The sequence below is a fragment of the Dioscorea cayenensis genome, chromosome 13 (assembly GCF_009730915.1).
Source record: "Dioscorea cayenensis subsp. rotundata cultivar TDr96_F1 chromosome 13, TDr96_F1_v2_PseudoChromosome.rev07_lg8_w22 25.fasta, whole genome shotgun sequence".
Lineage (NCBI taxonomy): Eukaryota > Viridiplantae > Streptophyta > Magnoliopsida > Dioscoreales > Dioscoreaceae > Dioscorea > Dioscorea cayenensis.
In genome coordinates this window covers 6,492,944-6,516,718 of record NC_052483.1, presented here as the reverse complement: position 1 = coordinate 6,516,718, position 23,775 = coordinate 6,492,944, and the positions used below count along the sequence as shown (strand labels likewise).

Genomic DNA, 23,775 nt, shown 5'->3' with positions numbered 1-23,775 from the left:
CTTGCAATAAAATAAAAAAAATATGAAATTAATTAAATCAAATAAAAAATGTTGGGATGAATTAATTGTTGTTATAATTATTCTTGAAAAAAGTACTCCTCCTTAATTTATATATATATATATATATATTAGGATACGGCAATTGTGAACGTCCATAATTGACAACAGTGGCAATGCTAGAGAGACATAAATAAATAAGCAGTAACAAAGTGTTGGGGATTTTTTACATTTTCACTATAGGTGTTAGTAAAAATCAATTTTATTTTTTTTTTTTTGAAAAGAAAGTGCTATTTAGTAGCTGAATTATTAAAAGAACAAAGAAACCCTACAAACGAAAGGAAAGTTAACAAACTGGAAAAACAGAAGGCGCTACAAAAACAAAGGAAACAGAAGTAAAGAAACAAAAACTTAACTGAGATAATAAATGTTCTTCCTAAGCCACTTTATCAGCTATCTTGGAAGGTCCTTGCCTTGATGAAACAAAGAGATGTCATGTCTTTATCTGCCATGAGCTGCTACCTTATCTACTAAATTGTTCCAATCCCTTGGAATGACTTCAATATTCACTTGATTAAGGTTAAGCATTCTCCTAATGTTGAAAATTCTTTGGTTCAATCTCCAGGCCGTCATAGTATTAGAATGCATCAAAGCTTGTTGGACGCGGACGCTATCCATGAATATAACTGCAATATTGAGTATCCAATCTACAACAACATTCAAGCCAATTTCCAAAGCTTTTAGTTCAGCATCAAGAGTAGTGCCATCAATAAGGTTTGAGCTGCCGGCAATAACAATCCGTTTATACCCATTAAAGATGTAGAAGCCGCACCCTCCAATATGATTATCTGACAACCAAGATACATCAGTAACAAACAATATTGAAAAGGATGACTGTTAAATAAATTAAGGAAGAAGGCTTCCCTTAGTTGGTTAGATTTCATCATGTACTCCTTCACTTGAGTGACTGAAGAACTAGCAATCTAATTCAAATTGATTTGTTGATGCATGAAGATTAAGCTACATCTGGAGGCTTTAGTAATGAGAACAAGGTCATATGCATACATTAAATGATTGAAATTTTTAGTCATTCTCGTGCCAAAATCAGGAATTATGCACAAAGCAAGAGCATGGTTAAGAATTGAAGTGAGGTTGTGAGAAACCAGAATAAAAGGTTAAGACAAAAAAGGATCACCTTGTCTAACACCTCTGGAGGTTTTAATGAACTCGCTAGGCTGACCATTAATAAGAAAAGCACAAGAGGGGGTATAAATGCAGGACTGAATCCAAGTGAGCCATTTAGTAGGAAAATTCATCTTGGCCAAAGTTTCAAGAATAACCTTCTAGCTTATGGTATCATAGGCATGTTCTATATCGATTTTGACAATCATCCTAGGGGGAAAGCTATAGTCCTTATCTAAGGTGTGCATTGCTTCTTGAAGAGTAAAAATATCAGCTGGAGATCTACCATGAATAAACCCAGATTGCTTACGCCCAATAAGCTTAGGAAGAACAATCTTGAGTCTATTAGCAATGATTTTATAAGATACATTGCACAGAGAGATAAGCCGATAATCCATAACAAATAAGGGGTTCTGTTTTTTTAGGAATCAATGCAATATAAGTAAAGCCCCAAGAATTAGACATAGTAGCATGCTAAAAAAAATAATAGCTTTACAAAGAGTATCCTACATATCATTCTAGAAAAATTTTAAGAACTCAGCATTAAAGCTGTCGGGACCCGGACTCTAACCAGGAGCTATAGACATAAGGGTTTTATAAATTTTGTCTTTGGAGACATTTTTGACATGGATCTCACTATCCTCTATAGAAATGGAAGGAAGATCAAAAGGAAGAGACATGACTAAATCAGGGAAAGCGGTAGTGTTCTGTTCAAACCAAAGAGAGCTGTAGAAATTAATAAAAGCTTGCTTGATGCTCTCTCTATTAGTCTAAACACTCCCTTGCTGATCAATGACTTGGAAGATAGAATTTTTGTGTTTGTTCAGATGAGCACTAGCATTAAAAAAAGAGGAATTCACATCACCATTAAGCACCCACATCAATTGAGAACGCTGAGCCCAGCGGAGATTGCTTTGCCTAAGCAACGCAAAGTATTTACTGGACAAACTCCTATGAGCAGAAAAGAGAGCATAGGCTTCCTCATACGAAGGAGAAGAAAGTTGAATTTGAAGATCAAGGTCAGAGATTTGGCATTCAACTAACCTAATATCTTTGTCTATAGAATTCACGCCAAATTTCCTCCAACTGATATGATTCTTCCTAATTCTACTAAGCAAATGAGAGAAAGCATGCATATGAGAAGAATGAGGCTTGAAAGCCCAAGCTAATCTAACAGCTCTATGGCACTGAGGGTATTCCAACCAATAATTATCAAACCCAAAAACCTTAGACCTAGCTTGAGTCCAGAACCAGGCAATAATGAGGAGATGAGAGTGATTTGAGCAAATTCTGGAAAGATGGGTGACAAAATAGGAATTAAAGCAGTGCGAAAAACTAGAGTTGATAAGGTATCGGTCAAGCCTTGCCCAACGTCGAACTGAGCCAAGTCTGCCGTTATGCCAAGTGAAATCAGAGCCAATAAAACTAACATCAACCAGAGAATTATAGGTAATAAAATTATTAAAAAGACAAGACTTACTAGAATAATGTCTGAAAATACAACCTTTGTGCTCTACCTAGGAATGAATCACATTAAAATCCCCAAAAATACACTAGGGAAGATTAAGAGAAGATAAACAAGATAATTCCTTCCAAAGATTCCGCTGAGTCCTAATCGACTGGCCATTATAGATAATAATCAGGATATGGACTTCAAGGAGAGAAAAGGAAATTACTAGATGAACTGAGAGCCTGGAAGCAACAATGGGGTGATAAGCCCTATAGCGTTCTTCTACAGGACAATGATGCCACCAGAGTAACCAAGAGAATGTATGGCCGCCCAATTCCAAGATTGCTTGAACTTAGAACAAAAATTGAGGGTACGATCTTCATTAACACAGGTCTCAACCAAACCGACAACCACATGCTTGTTCATCTTGGTCAGTTCCCGAATATGGTTAAACGTTTTAACATTGGTAAGGCCCTTACAATTTCAATATATCATATTAAAACTAGTAATGGAAATTATAATAACCATGAGTATAAAGAAAACACAAAAACAAAGAAATGTTAACAAAACATCCATAAGATTATATGATCTGAGAAACTGTGGCGTCCACCTCCGTTCTTTTTTTGTGGGATGTGTCTGGGAAAGTTAGACCCCTCCATATTAACGAGCCTTTTGCGAATACTGTCTTGGACTTGATCCATTGTCATGGAATCTTCAAAATTAGTCTTTGTCTCCTCTTGGTCAGTATTCATGCTCTCCTTTGAGCCTGTCCTCCAGGATCCTCTTCAACAAGCTTAAGAACTGTTGAGGTGCTTGTAAAGCAACCATAACCCTCTAGTAAAAATCAATTTTGATAGTTTATATATATATATATATATATAAAAATTAAACCGAAAAGATGTTTTTTTAATTTATTATTATTTTTTTAAAATTTTTAATTTTTAATTTTGTACTGTTTATTTAGGTGTGGACTCTAAATTGGACTAAGGAAAATACCAATGGAAGGGTAGGCATCTTGCGAATTGACACTATTGACCAACCTCAATTAATTTTAAATTAAATTATGTAAATAATTGATATTCAGCTTATACTTCATTATTTAAGGATAATATAAAAATAAATTCATATTTAATAATAGTAAATGCAGAAATAAATATGATTATCAACATAAACTGTTAACTATATTCATAACATTATATTTAAAAAATCTATTGAAAAAAAAAAAGAAAAAAAATTATATCTGAATTATTTATTTATTAAATTAAATTTATTTTAAATTTTTTAAAAAATATATCAATTATTTTATTTTATTTAATAAGATGTAACAAACTCGTGTTAGGGATGAGAGACAGGAATAAAAGTAGGATAAGCTTAATAAACAACCACACTCTCATTTTGTGTGAATTTTGAAATTCTAATCTTTTCCGATCTGTTACTAAAAGGTAGTTGGTTGATTTACATATTTCAGGATAGTGATGTGTTTTTTTAGTTACATAAAATCTGTAATATATAATTAAATAAAAAATAAAAAATAAAACAAAATAAAATAAAAAGGGCCCTTTGTCATGTGTCTTGCCTTTTATAGAGAGATACATAGAGAGAGGGAGCTTCTGCTTGGAGAAGAAGGGCAACAGGGAGTGCCGGAGGCAACTTCGTCCCTTCTGTAAGATCAAACAATACTTTTTTTTTTTTTTTGTATGAGTAATGGATTGAAGTTTCATGTTGATTGAAAATGTTGGGAAATGAAAACTGGTAAAAACAGAGACATGTGTTGAAATCTGATGTTTGTTCTGAACAGATGGAAAAATTGCATGTCTGTTTTGCTTGTGATTTAACGTCGTCGATGTCTCTTAGGTTTTGTTGGTAGGTAGTTGACTTATATGCGGTCAAAATTTTGGTAAATTTGTCTGAAAAGATGAAACGATTTCTATGTCTGAAATACCGAAGAAGTGTTAATGAAGCTGAACTTTTGATTCTAGTTGGTATACATGTGTTGGCAAATTTTAATATTTTTTTTTCTTATTTTTTTCTGAAAAATGACGGGAAAAAAATATTGGCATTGCATTTATTTTCCTTGCAAATGGTAGAGATAGATTGAAGCCTGAGCTTTGATGATAGCTGATACAGATATATGTGTTCATTGTGTTGTCCATGCTTTCTCATTCTAATGAAGAAATGAAGAATTTCATATCTATTTTGTTTGTAAATGATAGAAAATAGTTGGAATATTTCACCTCCTTCCATAAAAGAAAATAAATTGAGTGTTATTGCTTTGATTCTAGTTGATAGACACATTTTTGTTGTCAAACTTTGATCTTGCTGAGTTGCTTATAAAAAAATGAAGAGATTCCATCTTGGGAAAGTGTCTGTTTTGCTTGTAAATGATAGAGAAAAATTTTTACTTGTGGGAGATTATGATTCCATGGGAAATTTTGTTTGGAGGTTTTCTAATTTCATGAAAGATTGAAAATGTAGAAGGCTGGTAATCTCCTGTCAGTGACACCGGACATTCATCTGATGATAATCATTAAACATGTGCAGACCAAACGAACAACAACTATATATATATAAGCATCTGATCAGAGCTACATGAGAAGGGTTTAAAACTAGAAGAAGAGAAGCATCACTGATACATATAACAGAACAGACATTTCCAACAATGACAAGGATGCAGATGAAGCACTAGAATAATCAAAACCGACAATCTGGACAAGAAAGTTGCATTTACCCTGCGAATTGTTTTGTGTGGTCACCATTGCCAGCCCCTGGAAGTCGCAGCTCCCATCCTTCTGCCCTTGTGTCTGGAAGTATGAATTGAAGGCATACGAAGCGTTGCCCTTCTCATCTAGGCCATTGCAACTAGACCCATAGCCGAGTACCGTGCAGTCTGCGTAGGTGCACGCAAAGTTCATGTTGTCAATGAGTTTACTGCCGACATCTGCCTTTGTGTTTGGATTGTACACACACCACTGCTGTGGCAAATACTGGACATCCTTCGCTGCAGTGAGTGTAGGGCTGCCGGAGAGGTCGAGCGGGTACTTTGGTTGGCCATCAAAGGCGAAGATCCCCCAATGTCGCTCGAATGCACCTGGAGCAATGCTCTTGGCATCCTCATCAATGAGACCAAAGAGGTAGGTTTCAATGTATGCGTTGGGCCGGAGAGGAGTCCCTTGGTTGGCAGCGAGCCGCTTCAGAAGGCCATTGTAAAATCTCTGAGCCAAGTTTGTGTTGGCATTGATATCGCCGTCAGTTGGCCAGCCAACTTCACCTATGATGATTGGTAAGTCACCATAGCCGATGCTATTCAGGGCTGATACTAGCGTGTCAAAGTTGGCATCAAACACATTGGTGTACTGAATATTTCCATCGATTACTGGAGGACTAGCACCATCAAAGAAGGCAAAGTCCACAGGGAAATCGGGGTTTCCATAGAGGCTGAGGAAAGGGTATATGTTGACAGTGAATGGAGCACCAGTCTGGTGAAAGAACTCGACCATCTGAGTCATGAGATTTCTGATGTCTTCTCGGAATCTACCAGCTGAAGGAACTGGGTTGTTTGCCGGGGATTCATAGACATCAGCATTGAGAGGAACTGTGACCTTAATTGTGTCTGCATAGCCTGCATCACTGAGGGCACTTTGTATGTTCTTCAAAGCAGGCAAGGTGGTCTTTAGGAAGGAACCATTGTAGGACTTGAGGAAGGGTTCATTGCCAACAGCTACATAACTGCAATTTTTGCAGGACAAATGCATTAACATCAGCAAAAAGGTATGTGAATCCAAAAATTGTCTTCTTTTGTTTGCAGAAATCATAGATTAAGAAAACATTACAGAATTGAGAACCTAGAATAATGTCATGAATTGGTTGAAAAATCATTCCTAGAATTAAGAACTCTATTTGCATTGACTGAAAAGAAAACAGTTTGAGATTGTCTGACAAACTGAAATGCTTTGTGAGCACAGCATCTGATTCTAATTCAAAACTCGAAACAATTTGAGAATGTTTGAAAACTCACGTTATATTGACACCACCTTCAAAGTTGAATCTTGTGACATTTTTCTTGACCCAGAGCTTGGCAGAATCATAGTCATTCATTGTAGCGAGCATATCATTTGGGATAGCAACCATGACTTCAATCCCTGACCCGGCAAGCGCACTCATGGTATTATAGTCAGTATCAAAGAGCTTAACTTTCTTAATCCCATTGTCCTGCAGCATTTTCACAATGGTGTGTGGAGGCAATTTACGTGTCGCCATTGTTCCCCAGTTCACTCCAAGCCCTTCAACCAAAGAAGAGCAACAGGAACAACACATCACCATTAACCAAATCAATGACACCATTGGTCTTCTTCTTCTTCTCCTTCGGAAGATACAACCTTTGCAAATAAAACAAGGTACTCTGATCTCTGTCTAGATTTCTTATGATATGGTTGAAGAGAAACCTCTGTGAATTCAGATGAAGAAAATGACTACTTTTTTTTCTTTCAGAGAAACAGAGAAAGATGCAACCTTTGATGCAAAATGAGAAGGAGAAGAAGAAAGAGGAATTGAATTCCAAAGATGAGAAGATGATTGGGAGGAAATGGGTGAATTCCAAAGTATGGAAAACAGGCAAAAAGATGAGAAATTGGGAATTTGAGAGAAGATTAAATATAGAAATATACATGTTCTTGGAGACAGAGATATATAAATGGCAGTTTCATTGGAGGGGTAATTTGGTCTTTTTAACTACGGGAGTCGTGGGGGCCCAAACCACGGACCAACGTGGCACACGTTGCCTCAGTTCATGGGCTTGCATGGATTGAACCCAGACGTGATGATCATTCGTGCGGGATTCCCGTTTCCAATCTGCTTTGGGAAACGCGTTTCTCTTCTTCTTTTCTTTGCATTTATTTGTCAGGTATATAGTTTATTAAAAAAAACAATTATATATATAATTGGATATTAGTTTAGGCATTAGAGTATAAATTTATTGTTGCAAATAAAACCAAAATAAATGCAATAATATTGATTTATATGTAAAATTAAAAATGATCAATTAATTATCCTTTGAAGTTATTGTTGCAAATTAATTATTTTGTTTTGTGTTTTTTTTTTAAAAAAAAAGAGTACGTAAATTACAAATAGATTAAAATCGGTAAAAGGTTTTTTTATATATATTTTTATCCAATGGATTCTCTGATTCAAACTGTTTTTGTTTTTGATTAAGTATTACATTGATGAATGTTTTCAAATAAATTTATTATATGAAAATTAATCCTAAGAGTTGCATAACGGCAAGTTTCTCGTGGCCACAAAAGTAATTTTCATTAACAAACACGTTACGTTGAGATAACGGAGACCTTAGAATTTTTTTTAAAAAAAAATAATTTTAAATTTAAATTATATTTATTTTTTTATTTTTTTATGTTTGTGCTCTGTCATATTAATCTATTTTTTTTTTAATCTAGACTCTATTACAATGAAATCCAAATTTATAAAAAAAAAAATTTGCCCCAGATAGTCCCATATCTAATAATTAAAGAGTTCACACACACATCTACTCCTCATCTAGTTCACTTGTAAGAATGTCCGATGTCAACCGGACGGGAATTCACTGGAGATTTATTCTTTGGTGACGACACTGACATTATGGAACCATCCTCAGCACCAACCTCGAACCATGAAAAAAAAATCTTATCCCACTCCTCGTGCGATTACGGGGGATTTAATATTTTCTATCCCAACTCTCATGGGATTATAGGGGGTTCTTTGACCCCAAAATAAAAAAATATTGTTGGCATATTGTAAAAATATTGCATCGGTATCATTCATCTACTATTCATTGGGTCTCCGTGAGAAGAATTGCATCGGTATCATTCATCTACTATTTATTGGGTCGCCGTGGGAAGAATTGCATTTTAAAGACATGAAAGATTTACCATTGTATAGTTACTATCTTAAGCGTACATGACAGAGCCTAATTGATTAGTGTATAAATTTGTCTCACATGATAAATCAGCCCACCATAACTAGTGTTGAGTTGTGTGGAGCCTGATCATACTAAACACTAAGTCGTTTTTTTTTTAAAAAAAAAAAGATTTTGAAGGAGTTTTTTCAAAATATTTCACCGTACTAGTATATATATATATATATATTTCAAATATATATACTCATCCTTGTAAAAAGTGTTTTTTCTTTTAAGAAAAATAGTGAAATCAGCTGACGACCTTGGACATAGCCCTAGTTTTGGGTGAACCACGTAAATCTTTGTGTTTTTTCTTTTATTTTATTGTAACCTTCTTAGTTCCTAACAATTAGTGTATTATTTGTTGTAAAATGTAGGATTGAATAAAGTAGTACAACATTAAAATAAATAAAAGGAATGCTGAAAAATAAAGAACACAAAGATGTTACGTGGAAAACCCCTAAACAATTAGGGGTAAAACACGAGGCAAAGATAGAAGAATTTACTAAGTGGGAAAAATTGCGGGAGATTTACTAAACTCTCTAATAACGTGGAGAAAAGCAGGAACTCTCTCTTATCTTGGGAGATTAGACTAACTCTCAAAATATTTTTTCTACACTTTTCTTCTCTCTCTAATTTCTTCTCACTCTCACTTCTTCACTTGATTCTTCACTCAAGGTTGTTTCTAAGAATTTGAATAGGCTCACATATATATAGGCCAACTAAAACCACCATTTTCCTTAAACACATGGGCACTAATCCATGGATTAAGTTCATGGTTTAGGTTAATGATTTAAGCCGACCATTGTTTGGGTGATCCATGGATCAAGAGGAGTTGGTTTGGGCTAATGGATTATAATCCATTGGTTTTGTTCCATTGGTTTTTGGGCCAATGGGTTTATGCCAACAATTCTCCCACTTGAAGATTTGATTGAAAGGCAATCAGATCTTCACACCATTCTTCCTATCTTGCCATTCGATGTTGCTTACGTCGCTATCAGACCACAAGAGGATCGACACCATATGAATCTGTCAGTGTTGATTGCTTTTGTCATAAAGTCTGCTAGATTATCCTTGGTATGAATCTTTTGCATGTCCACTGTACCTTCTTCAACTTTCTCACGAACGAAATGGTACTGAACTCTGATATGTTTTGTCTTTGAATGAAATGCTGGATTCCTTGCAAGATGCAATGCACTCTGGTTGTCACAATATAGAGTGATGTTCTCTTGTTTGTGCCCGAGTTCTTCCAACACCATCTTTAACCACACTGCTTCTTTACTGGCTTGTGTAGCTGCCAAATACTCTGCTTCTGTCGTTGATGTAGCCACGACTGACTGCAGTTTTGAAACCCAGCTTACAGCTCCTCCTGCTAGTGTGAACACATATCCAGTAGTGGATTTGCTTTTATCAAGATCACCTGCATAATCAGCATCAACATATCCACTGACAGTAAAGTCAGATCCCCCATAACATAATGCAACATTTGAGGTTCCCTTTATATATCTGAGAATCCTCTTAACAACACTCCAATGCTCTTGACCAGGATTCGCCATATACCGACTTACCACTCCCACTACATGTGCAATGTCCGGTCTTAGTGCGGATCATGGCAAACATTGAGCTTCCATCACTGATGCATACGCAGTTGCGAGATATCTCCATCCTCTCTTCTTCACTGCTAGGACACATACTTGAGGGATAACTTGAAATTAGCTGGAAGTGGGGTAGAAATTGGCTTCACGGTCTTGCATGTTGAACTGCCCGCAAGATCTTCTTCGAGATAAATCTTGACGAAAGCCAAATCTTCCTATCATTTTTGTCTCGGTGAATTTGCATCCCTAGAATCTTGTTTTCCGGTCCCAAGTCCTTCATTTCAAACTCCCTAGCCAATTGTGCCTTCAACTCCTTGATACGATCTTTGTTGGGGCCTGCTACCAACATGTCGTCAACTATCTGACAATAAGAAGACAAAAATCTTCTTCTTGAAACCTCTTGACATATGCACGAGAGTGCATATTGAATCTGCTGTATCCAAGGCTCATGATGAAGGAATCAAATCTCTTGTACTCAACATCTTGGCGCTGCTTTAGACCCGTCTGAGATTTGTTCAACTCTGCAAAACCAAGTTCTCTTTTACCTTTTTCTTTAAAACCTTCGGTTGGAGCATATAAATTTCTTCTTCAAGATCTCCATGAAGAAATGCGGTTTTGACATCTAAGCGCTCAGTCGCAAGTCAAATGTAGCACACATCGCCGAGGACTACTCGGATGTTGTGAGTCGAGACCACGAGCAAAAATATTTCGTTGAAGTCAATACCTTCCTTCTGAGCATATCCTTTCACCATCAATCTAGCACGATAACGATCTACTTGATCATCACTATTGCGCTTGATCTTGTAGACCCATTTATTGCCAATGGGTTTTCGCCCTTGTGGCAGCGACACCAGTTCCCATGTCCTATTTTTATGAAGAGCTTCAATTTCTTCTTCCATTCTTTGTCATCCATCGAGATGCATCTGAATTGTTCGATGCTTCTTGAAGAGTTGATGGCTCTCCATCCTCGATTAGAAGGCGAGTAAGCAATATTACCCCCATAATATAGTCGAATGCCAACTTGGTGCCTTTCTTGTATGCGAGTTGACCGTCGAACTTCTAGAACTTCGATTCGGTGATTCTTGTACCTCGTGCTCCGGTGTAGCTTGACTTCTTTTTCACTGTATTGTTGTAGTCTCGTGCTTTCTTTTTGAAGTGCTTTTCACCATCTACTTGCTCTTATTCTTTATCTTCTATGAAGATAACATCCCTAGCTGATTACAACCTTATGGGCGGTGGGATCCCAGCAGGTACCCTTAACACCATCGAGCATATCCTAAGAACATATATTTTTCCGGATTTTTGATCCGGTTTTGTAGTTTCTTGGGTATTGTACATTACATATCTGAGACTTCCAAATATATGAAGGTTTGAATAATCAGCGGCTTACCGGGTCCACATCTCCATCGGTGTCTTCAACTCGATTGCGATTGATGGGGGCCCGATTCACCACATAACAGTGGTTATGGTGCATACGCCTGAGCGTCTTATCTAAGCCTGCAGACTCCCAACATAGCTCTTGTTCTTTCCAGCGAGTCACTGTTCATCCGCTCTGCCACTCCATTTTGTTGAGGAGTGTATCGTTTGTAGTGAAGCGCCTTTTTGATGCCTTCTTGTTTGCAGAATTCATCAAATTCTTTGCTAGTATATTCTCCTCCATTATCAATCCTCAAGCACTTCATCTTCTCGCCAGATTCAAGTTCCATCCGCGCTTTGTAAAATTTGAAGACTTGAAACACATCGACCTTCCTCTTGATAGGGTACACCCTAACATCTCCTGGAATAGTCATCGATAAATGATACAAAGTAATTTGCTCCTCCCGGGGGATATTCTTGGTACTTGCCACACATCGAGTGAACCAATTCTAGAATTGTTTTGCTTCTAGAATTAGATGTGTTGAACTTGAGTCGATCTTTGCTTGCTTCGATGCAATGTTCACAAAGGGTAGTGTTACCTTTGTGAGACCTTGAAGTAGATTCCTTTCTGCAAGAATCTTCATTCCTTGCTCTGACATGTGTCCAAGTTTCCTGTGCTATGTCATTGTGCATCTTTCACTTGGACTACTTGTGGCAGTGAAGCTTCTCCTTCTTGCAAAGTTTCTCCCTTCGACATGTATAGATTTGCGACTATCTTTTCTCCCTTCATGCATACAAGCGCTCCTCGAATTATCTTAATGATCTTGTTTTTGAACTTCGATTTTGCAACCAAGATCATCAAGTTGTCCTATAGACAACAAATTCTTCTTGAGGCCCTCCACATGCTCGGACTTCTTGTATGGTCCGAACCGTGCCATCGTACATCTTCGGTTTGATAGTGCCAATGCCAGCGATCTTCAAAGCTTGATCGTTACGGTGACATGCGGATCCCCGAGATAGGTTCATGCCGATGGAACCATTCTCTCGGGAGGTCATGTGAAAAGTGGGTCTGCTGAATCAGAAGCCATACATCGATGAAAATCTTTTTACACGATGTAGATGCGTTCTTGCTTCACACACCATGGCTTCTCCATCATCTGAAGTGTTTGCAACATTCCCTTGAAGATTGGAATCCTTTTTATTTATTCTCCAACAATCCTTCTTCAAGTGACCTTTCTTGCCACAGTGGTAGCACTTGAAAGTCTTCTTACTCCTCGACTTTGATCTACCACGATTGTAACTCCCACTAGATTCACGTTCTGTTGGTCTTCCTCTCGTCACCATCAAAGCCTCCGCTTGTTGTGAACTTGCTAGCTTGTCTTCCTTATTCTTGCGACGACTCTCTTCCTCCAGAACAGCAGCTGTAATATTGTCAAAAACTAGACTGTCCGTGGGGACATTATTTGTTAAGTTGATGACGAGTTGATCATACGAATCTGGTAGACTTTGGAGTAGAATTTCTGCACGTTCACTTGACTCTATTGTATGTCCCAATGATGTGAGTTGGGAAAATAGAGTGTTCAGTGTATTCATGTGTCCCGTCACTGAAGTAGATTCTGCCATACGCAAAGTATAGAGTCTCCTTTTAAGGAAAATTTTGTTGTGGAGTGACTTGGCCTCGTACAACTTAGTGAGCTGGTCCCATATCTCTTTCGCCGTCTTCTTCTCCGCTATGCTTGATAGAACTCCATCAGCAAGTGCGAGATGAAGATCAGCAACGGCGTTCCCGTCCATCTCATTCCACTTATCATCTTTGACCTCAGCTGGTCTTTCGGTGATGGCCGCCAAGCAGTTGTCCTTCCTCAGGATTGCCTTTATCTTCAGCTTCCACAGTGAGAAATTACTCCCGCTGAATTTTTCAATCTCATATTTTGCCGCCATTGCTTCTATTAGAAATTACTGCAAGAGCGATGATCGATCTTCAAAGGTGAATAATTATCCAACTTATTTTCGATGTGGAGGATCGCTAATAGTGGCAACTACGGAAGCATCACGATAAGTAGATATATTACACCAAGATCTAGCTCGATACCACTTGTTGTAAAATGTAGGATCGAATAGAGCAATACTGACAGTAAAAATAAATAAAAAGGAATCTTTGAAAAAATAAAGAACACAAAGATGTTACGTGAAAAACTCCTAAACAATTAGGGTAAAAACCACGGGCAAAGATAAAAGAATTTACTAAATGGGAAAATTGCAGGAGTTACAAACTCTCTAATAACATGGAGAAAACCAGAACTCTCTCTTATACTAGGAGATTAGACTAACTCTCAAAATATTTTTTCCACACTTTTCTTCTCTCTCTAATTTCTTCTCACTCTCACTTCTTCACTTGATTCTTCACTCAAGATTGTTTCTAAGAATGAGAATAGGCTCACATATATATAGGCCAACTAAAACCACCATTTTCCTTAAACACATGGGCACTAATCCATGGATTAAGTTCATGGTTTAGGTTAATGGTTTAAGCCAGCCATTGTTTTGGTGATCCATGGATTAAGAGGAGTTGGATTTGGGCTAATGGATTATAATCCATTGGTTTGTTCCATTGGTTTTGGGCCAATGGGTTTATGCCAACATTATTGTACCTGCATGTTCCTTTGAAACTCCTTTGTGAGCCATTACATGTCATAATAATAATAATAATAATAATAATAATAAATCTATTTATAAATAACTATTACTTAACATTGTGTCTAGAGTGAGAGTAAAATAAAGAAAGGGTTAATGAAGGTCCAGATAAATCCTTCCCTTATTTGAATAAATTTCTAATTTTAATAAAAATAAAAAAATAATAATTTTGATCCCTATGAAAAAAATCACGTTTTTGCCTTATTTGTGGTGCGGGGAAGTGAGAGAAGCTCAAAAAAAATTATATCATTTTAAAAAACTATAATATTCTTAATTTTTTAAGTAATTATATAATCTTAATTTATCCAAAGATACTTGGTTCAAATAGTTTTTTTTAAATTAAGGTTTTTTTTTTTTTGGCTTTCCCTACTCAAACAAGGTTTTTCGAATAATATTTTCATTTTTTCCCCTTATAATTTGATTATCCAATTAAAAACTTAACCCTTTATTTTATTTTATTTTTCTTATTTTCACTTTTTTTCCTTCTTTTATTTTCTTTTTTATTTTTTTATCCAAAACACTGTTAATCTAGTGTGTTTCCCATTCCACTAAACATCAGCAGTTCCCCTGCTTCTAAAGCAACCCGCATCCTAGTGCTTGAATACTCACTTAAAATATTTAAATATTTTCAATGGTTTTAGAGAATAAAATAACATGGGTGAATAAATTAAAATTTAACTAATTACTTTGTTAAGAACTAATTAACTTAAACAAATTATATTTTCTTTAACATATTAAGTGATTAAAAAATAAATACTTCATATAATTAAAACATATATATATATATATATAATACAGATATCTCAATAAAATAACAGATATCTTAAAAACCTATAATTTTAATTTTTTTTATTTATTTATTGTATTAAATTTGGAGTTCAAAATAATAAATGGAAAAATAACATATATATATATATATATATATACTGAGCAATAATGTGTTTATAAAAAATAGCACAATGAAAAATAGAATGTACAATAATTTTATCTAAACCGTAGATCATAATAGTAACTTAATCATGATGAATCATTTAACCTTATTTTCTACTAGTTCTTGTAGAGATTTTCTTAATCCGAAAAGCATCACCCAATCAATCCATTGTATCTTGTGTGTCTCTCTCTCTCAGCTTCATTGTACTCAACCCATTGACATTTTGTCACATTCTCAGGCAATGGATCGGGTCACTGGACGATGAACTGGAAAATTTACTTCAAATGCCAGCGTCTTCCCTTTATTGTGATTTCTTTCTCATGACAAATCTATGAATCTAAGATGGAGAGAGTCTTAAATCTCCCAAATCATCTTCTTAAATAGAGATTACATGAGAAATTATGAAACTAGAATTAAGTACTAAAATTAAAGACTCTTGATTGAAATTGAAATACTTGTTAAAACAAACTCTATTTAAAAGGCATAAAATTATTGTTTGTCTTCATTCCTATCTTTGGCGATATTGCTTGCAAAATCATATATTTCAAATTAGAAATAAAATTATTTGCCTTCCTTCCTCTCTTGGAAGCTTATGATCTCCGTATCCCGTGATTCACGTCTCTCATAAGTCTTACCCACAAAGGCATAATGTTTTCTCTCTCTTTATATATATATATATAAACAGAGGCATACTCCTTAAAAGGTAGACATTTGTTTATACACGCCCTTAAAAAAACATAGTTGGGAATGTACCCTTGAATCACCTGCCATTTAATTCTCGAATGGAAAATTAAAGAAAAGACCATTCCGAGTTTCCATGTATACCCCTATAAAATTTAGATTTAATGTTTTTGATGAATGGAAGCTTACCTTTACGGCTTTACTTGCTCAAATATGATTTTTATAGGGTAAATAAACAAATACCTACTTAGTTTAAGGGTAGATATGTAAATTCATATAATAGTTTATGTTATATATATAGAGTAAATTTTTTGGTAGGCTACCTATCTTATGACTTTTTTCAAAAAGGTATCCCACCTTTAATTTGTATCAAAAAAGTATCCAAAGTTGTGTTTTTATTTCAACGGCAGGTGACCCTGACCAAATCCGGTCATTTAAGCTGATGTGGTCGTTGAGGGCATTGTTTTGTTGCCACACCAGCAAAGCCACATCACCCAATAACCATGTGGACTTCACCCTGGACTACCCTTTCATCTGAGAAGAGGAGGTCGGGCAATATGGATTTTCATCATTTCTCCACCGGAAAAATAGATGCAATTCCTCTCATTAGAGAAGAGAAGGCCGGGCAATATAGATCTGGAGAAGGAGGATGGTCGAGTGATTTGAGAGAGAGCACAAAACCTAGACTCTAGACTGCAAGGGAAGGAGGAAGTTGTTTTTGTTTTTTTGTTTTTCTTGTTTGTTTTAATTCTTTTTTTAGGGAGCAAGATCATATTGTTTAGTCCCACAATTTTGCACATCAAATCATATCGGTTGATTCAATCTGCGGGCTTAGCATGGTTGATGCTGGAATGCTGGTTGCGGGTATAGATTTAGGGTTCATTGTGTAATGTGTTGTCTTTCATATTGATTAAGTTTAAAATAACTTTGATGTACCACAACAATGAAGGTAGGATTTCAATGAATGGATGTGTTTGTGTTTTGAATTTGAGTATGAATTTTATTTTGGTCTGATGTTATCATCGACAAAAACCAAATATTAACTCAATCCAACCTCGAATGCATAAGACTCACTTCAAAAATTTTTAAAGACTTCACTCGGACAACGCAAAATCAGCGAGGAAAAACTAGAGAAAAATTGCATTGACAAAAGCCGAGAAAAGCGGAGAAAAAAACTGAATTGAAAAAGTCAGATCGCTATTGATTCAATGGTAAAAATTTTTTACAAAAATTGTGTGCGAGGTTTAGAGAATTCTAACCCTCTCATCTGCAGGGTTTACATAATACCAAGCACTGCGAATTCTAAGTCTCGAGGTTTACAAAAATTGAATCTGTTTCAGAATATTGCAGTCTTTTACAACATACATAGAACCAATGAAGTACCGAATTCTATACCAAAAATACATAGAACTAGTAAGACTGCAGTTGCATAATAAGTGTGCAGAATTCTAACACTCTTATATGCAGGTTTACATAATACCAAAGCCTCTGAATTCTAAGTCTGCAGGGTTTACAAAATTGAACCCGACATTCGGGAGCAGTTTTTCCAAAAATATTGCGCTTTTTACAACATACCTAGAACCGATGAAGCACCAAAAATTTTTATAAAAAATACATAGAACCAATATGACTGCAGTTGTAGTTGCATAGCAACTCTTTCAAAAAAAAAAAAAATGGTAATTGGTCAATGTCCTCCAACCCCTGGTGGCAACGGATCTTCCTCTTTTTGTCGAGCACATCCGGGTCGCATTGGATTCCCCTCCTTCTTTGTTTTTAACTTGAGCTGGCTGTAATGGTTTGATTGTTTGTCTTTGTCTATATTGAGCTGCCTGGAAAGTAGAATTAATCCAATCTATTAATAATAAAAAAATTACAACATTATTCAAAATATTCTAAAAATAATTAACTTACCTGTGCTTTTTTGCTAACCCTAACTTGGTCTGCTCTTGTCACCTGACTGCATCCTGCAGATCTCTGTGTATGTGTATTGAATGCCTGCAATTGAGCCATTAGGGAACTAATCAAAAATTAATTACTACAACACAAGTTACAAAAATAGATTGAGAGGTTCACATACCCTGATCTTCCACTTGTGGATTTAGCAATTGTGTGGTAGGTGATTTTTCCATATGATGCACCACAAAGCAGGAACGTAGAAAAGCTGCGATGAAACACATAAAGGTGTCATCGGACTCATGGACAACTCTAATAGTAATTAACACAAACAATGCAAATTCTCACCGTGATCGGTTTGGTGTACCTATGTTAGATGAATTTCCCTACGCCTAGAAGGGAAGTCCACACCATGGAACCTTTTATTGTGGCCTTGTGCACCACAAACACTTTGCAAGTCATCCTCATACCTTTCTTACTCACCTTTCCCTTGTTGTAGCCACTTGTTTCACCAAACTCCCTTCTCCTAAGCATGGTTTTTCCACCTTTCTCTTGTTTATTGGATGTGGTGGGATGATGGGAGGATGATCACTCCTTGGCCAAGAATCCCTATCATGAGTAGGGTGAAGGATGTGCCTATATGTTGACATGAAGGTACTCGACTTTGTAACAAGGGTGAAGATAGTCCTCGGGCTTCTCCCTATTATGTACTAGAGATGAAATTGAGTGACTACAAAGGGATCCCACTAAAGTTGCCACCTTCTACATGAACACTTGGACTCTACTTTGTTAACCACAAATTGACCATCAGGACCAACAACTTGGTACTTGTCCCCTCCCGACCATGTAGTATTATAGTACCCAGACTATGTTGTTTGGATTTCTCAAGCTTTTTTTAATATCTTAGGGCAATGTGTGGTTGTCACCCCTATGCATGGCATCTCTCCTCTTTTGGATCCTCTTCATCAATTGTGTTCTTATCATTTCGTTCATTGTAATGACCCCTTAACCCTAGCTTCTAATATATTGTCTGTTGAAAAACCTCACAAAGGTTATTTAGTAAGATGTCACACTTAAATTGGGTGTGGAAGTGTGATCTACTCAAATGTTTTGGTTCTATCTTTTCATGAACTCAAATGCCCCTAAAGACATCCCTTTCAACCCTCCATTGCTCTCTCAAAGGCTGACAAGGTAGAAGCCTTAGCACATGACCAAAGTTGGTCCTTAATGGCTTTTTCCTCTAAAGTTCTTTTTCAAATTGGTGTGAATATGCCTAAGAGCGATGCAGGTGCTCACTTGTTTGGCAAAAATATCGACTAGTCGGGCATCAAACCCTAGTGTAAAAAAATAATCAAGTGAACCATACCCATCAACCCATAATCACAACACATGCCAAGAAAAAAATAAAAAAAGAAAGAAAAATTACATTTAGAAACCATTGGTAAGAGCAAATTAATTAACAAGGAACTCATGTACTTATTGGTTGAAAAATCCAATCAAATAAATAAGCAATTCATCTAAAAACAATTTAATTAACACTAAAAGCAAATATTTATACACGTATTTAATAAAAATTTTGTTATAAACTTAAATCGAAACAGGTTTATTAATGTACTTATTGGTGTTTGGCATCCAATCAAATAAATAAAGCAATTCATCTAACAACAATTTAATTAACATCAAAGCAAAATACTTACACACGATTTAATAAAAGAATGTTCCTCACCTTACATCGTCATCGACATGAATGCCCAATCTTGGTCACATCAGTGATCCTCGGATCCCTGTTTCAACACTTGTAGAAACTTGGTCCAACTTTCTTTTGTTTCTCTGTTGACCATAGACCATGCTATGGGATAGATGCAGTCATTGCCATCTATCCCAGCAAAGAGCAATAACCGGCCTCCATACAATCCTTTTGAGCCAGGGCATCCATCAAGTGACACAATTTTCCTGCAGCCTGCCAGGAAACCAGCCCTCAGAGGGGCAAGACAGACATACATACCTTGAAACACTCCTTCTTCACTGCGGTCAATGATTATAGTTGATCCAGGATGTGTCCTCATCAACTCCAACCTATAGTCATGCAACATGTGGATTTGTGTCTCCTCATCACCATCAATGATCCTTGAAAACAACAACCATACACACACATATCAGTTAGAAGACATGTGAAGGTTAATACAACAAAAGATTTATAAAGAAAAATCACCTACGTGCTAAACACTTAGCCACTGTATGCCTTAAAGCTCGCTGATTTCTACTTCTTGATTTGTTTTTCCACGACTTGTATGATCCCAGCTATTTTCCAAGTTGGATGCACTTTCTGAATCGCTCTAAATAATGCCTTGCAATCCGATCGCATGCGACATGCATTATTATGATCCCTAGAGCACTCGTGCTCAAGCACACTGTTTTAATTTGTCTCGTGGCTTTGTCACTCACCATGGGTGATGCCCACAAGTAGAAAGGGCATCCCTTCTTACAATAGGCCTTGCATTTCTTCTTAGTGTTTGGCCTAAAAATTCATCACATATCGATTCTTAATCCCATAATTTCGATCGCCTCCTTGAGCTGTTTGAAATCTCTCGAATTTCATGCCAATTCTAAAATGGGGGTTCTCCATGTCAACATCCCCATTAAATTCGGGATATCTACACTTGGGTGGAGCTAAATCTTCCTCATCTGTGGAAGATGCACGGTAGAGTTGTCCGAATCACCATAATCCCCTCATCATCAAGGTCGAGCACTAGCATGTGCTCCATACTTGCCTATGGGTTCTTCTTGTGACCTATCTTCATTCCCTGAGGGTTCATCATCGAGTTTATCATTTGAAACTATAATCGAGTCATGGAAATCCCACTCTTCATCAACATTCTTTTCCTTCCCTTGACCACCAACTATAATTTCCTCCAATTTTTGCATCATCCATAATATCATCTCCATCATCTTCTACATCTTTCAATAGCCCCACATTTTCATGATCATCTTCGTTGTCCCAATGTCATGATCCGAAGAGGTGGCCACCACTAGGAAGATTGATATACACCCATGTCTCCTTAGTACTCCCAACAGACTTGGCCATGTCTAAGGCTTCTAAATCAGTTTTTATCTCCTTATAAACCCCTCACACTGTCCTTCCATCCAACCATCCAATTGAGAAGCCCTCTACATCCAAACCAAACTCCTTGGCCATGCTAACTAGTTCTAGCCTAGATATTTGAGTCGACTACAGAGTAATCTATGTAACCACGAAACCCTTCTATCTCATCCAATCATGAATGAAAGCCTTATTGTGAACAATTCAGCATCTGGCACTGTAAGAAAGCATGCATTTCAGTAAATTAATTAAAAACCAACTATATAGACACAATCTAAAACTAAAAAACTAGGAAGTAATTAAATCATATGGCATATATCATTTTGGCCACAATCAATTGAAGAACAAACAAAAATCTGATTTTGAAGTGTAACAAAAAAATATTTTTTTACGCTCAATTATGGTAGGGTAATAACATGTACATAAAAAAACAAGACATTTATAATTGAGGCTACAATTGAGATTAGCAATGGCCACTTAAATATATGTAGACAATAATAAGCAGCAAAGTTAGTCACCAGAATGGGTATCAAAAACAATAAAACCATAGCAACCTAATTATTTCACACAACTAAGACCCCCACTGACATTAACACACTAACAGAAAAGGAGCAGGACAAACTAATAACTCAATTGAATATGCAACTAGAATAGACAAAATGGGGAACTGATTGCCAAGACAAATGATTGGGGGTAAGAAAGTTTCCTATTTTTTTCAATCGGTTTGGGAATTAAACTACAACACAATCACTTGGGTAAATGGCATCAACAGAATGGCATTAAAAAATAAAAATAAAACCATAACAACCTAAGTATTTCACACACCACACAAAAAGAAAAGAAGCAGGACAAACTAATAACTCAATTGAATATGCAACTAGAATAAACAAAATGGGGAACTGATTGCCAAGACAAACGATTGGGGGTAAGAAAGTTTCATTTTTTTTTTTCAATCGGCTGGGAATTAAACTACAACACAATCACTCGGGTAAATGCCATCAACAGAATGGGATTTAAAAACAATAAAACCATAACAAAACCATGACAACCTAATTATTTCACTCAACTAAGACCCCCACTGACATTAATACACTAAAACAATAGGACATCAACAATGCGATGTACATCTAGGCGTATATAAACACATCGAAGCTTCTTGAAGCCACCGTTCATCACAACAAACACAAGCATCACATCTACGAAAAAGAAAAATCACTTACGGTGAGTCCGGGTGCTTCCTCACCCTCACGCCGAATCTCCCGGGTTAACCGCCATCTACGTACGTCGAGAGCCAACTCGAGCTTCGACCGATGTGCTCCTTCACCCGATTCACAGTTCGCACAAAACCCTAAACTTTGTCTATCGCAATCTCCGCCCGGTCAAGACAACGAACCCACTGTCCAAAGTCGAGATTCCCACGAAAGGGGCTTCTACGTAGCAGTGGCACAATGGCTTCTCACTCGACTCTATCTTTTTGTTTTGATGGGGTACAAACCAAATGACTCGGTGACTAGATGGAAGCTGAGGTTGGAATACCCCGAGATGACTCGGTGACCACATCGACTTAAATGACCGACTTTTGGTCGGGGTCACTGCCCAGTTGAAATAAAAAAACACAACTTTGGATACCTTTTTGATACAAATTAAAGGTGGGATACCTTTTGAAAAAAGGTATAAGATAAGTAACCTATCAAAAAATTTACTCTATATATATATATATATATATATATATATATATATGCTCGTGTCTTGTTTCCAAGTTCACTTTAATCAATTTACATTGAATAAGAAAATAATAAAATTAATTATAAAAAATATATTAACTTTTCCCTCCCTATTTGAATTTTAGAGAGAAATATATAAAGTATCATCTCCTATTCCCTCTCTCATGTTGAGGTTTTACATTTTGTAAAAAAATTTAAATAATATAAAAATACATTATAGATAAAAAAATTAAATTTAAAAAAATATTAAATGCTTGAGATTTTTAAATAAATATATAAATAGTTTTTATTTTTTTTTCTTCATCTGAGATGTCATGCTGCGGTAGAATTTTTTCTATTAAATTTATTTAGAGAAGATTTCAAATACCACCATAATAATATATTAATTGATTTTTTTTTTCTTGTTTTCAAATGTTGAATGTGAAATCCTACCCAAAGTATCACAAATTGAAGAATAAACTAAAAGTTTCTCATAACACTATTTAATATAAAAACTCATAAAATGCATCACATTAATAGGTGAACAAGTCAAATTCCATCTATTTGATGAAAAAACAAAACAAAACAATAAACAAATTCCAAAATTAAAAGATAAACTCTTATAACAATGTAAAATCTTCATGTATAGTCATGAAGTCAAGGAATTCTCTAACTCCACTTGAAGATTTTATCCATAAAACATTGGAAGGATGATGATCCATGATGATGGTTGTGACATTGTTTGTCATTACCACAATGTATATTGTTGTTGCTATGGTGATTGTGGATGGTATTCCATGTTTCCGTTGATTTTTTATTTTTTACCCGATGGTAATAAAAAGTGATGGCGACAGCGCAGACAATAGGACCATTTGCGCTTGTCATGATTTTATCTGAAAAAATATATAGCATTACATTAAAAACATATATTAATTTTAATCCAAACTAAGTAAAGCATTAATTGGACTGAAGTATTTCAAAAATTAAAATGATTTGAATGCATGAGATATAAACATTAATTAGTGCATGCACATCCATGGTATACTCACAGTAAATACCAACCAGCATAAATCTTAATTGCATGCTAATCAGAATTAACTTTCCTAAGTAACATATTCAATGTTATTTTAATGGTTAGTTTTGCATGCCCACTAAGATTTTTTCAAGGCTTTTAATTAGCACCAAGCTTTGGTGGCAGTGCATGTTAGAAATTATGATAATATACAATGTATATATAAACATATAT

At 35.9% G+C, this 23,775-nt stretch overlaps 2 protein-coding genes across 2 annotated transcripts; both read right to left on the bottom strand.

The window, feature by feature from the left end:
* Positions 1 to 285: 285 nt before the first annotated feature.
* Positions 286 to 3,342, bottom strand: LOC120274843. Its single transcript, XM_039281383.1, has 2 exons — positions 3,240 to 3,342; positions 286 to 845 (listed from the first exon to the last, which is right to left on the bottom strand). Exons 1-2 carry the CDS (start codon positions 3,334 to 3,336, stop codon positions 499 to 501), a joined length of 444 nt encoding a protein of 147 aa, XP_039137317.1. The 5' UTR covers positions 3,337 to 3,342; the 3' UTR covers positions 286 to 498.
* Positions 3,343 to 5,186: 1,844 nt separating this feature from the next.
* On the bottom strand, positions 5,187 to 7,122 carry LOC120274800 (glucan endo-1,3-beta-glucosidase 8-like). Its single transcript, XM_039281338.1, has 2 exons — positions 6,645 to 7,122; positions 5,187 to 6,355 (listed from the first exon to the last, which is right to left on the bottom strand). Exons 1-2 carry the CDS (start codon positions 6,968 to 6,970, stop codon positions 5,236 to 5,238), a joined length of 1,446 nt encoding a protein of 481 aa, XP_039137272.1. The 5' UTR covers positions 6,971 to 7,122; the 3' UTR covers positions 5,187 to 5,235.
* Positions 7,123 to 23,775: the final 16,653 nt, after the last annotated feature.

Coding starts and splice junctions, on each gene's coding strand:
- LOC120274800 (XM_039281338.1), bottom strand. CDS start 6,970: ATGGTGTCATTGATTTGGTTAATGGTGATGTGTTGTTCCTGTTGCTCT. Junction 6,356..6,644: donor GAAGGTGGTGTCAATATAAC/GTGAGTTTTCAA, acceptor CAAAAATTGCAG/TTATGTAGCTGTTGGCAATG.
- LOC120274843 (XM_039281383.1), bottom strand. CDS start 3,336: ATGACAATGGATCAAGTCCAAGACAGTATTCGCAAAAGGCTCGTTAAT. Junction 846..3,239: donor CCCACAAAAAAAGAACGGAG/GTGGACGCCACA, acceptor CTTGGTTGTCAG/ATAATCATATTGGAGGGTGC.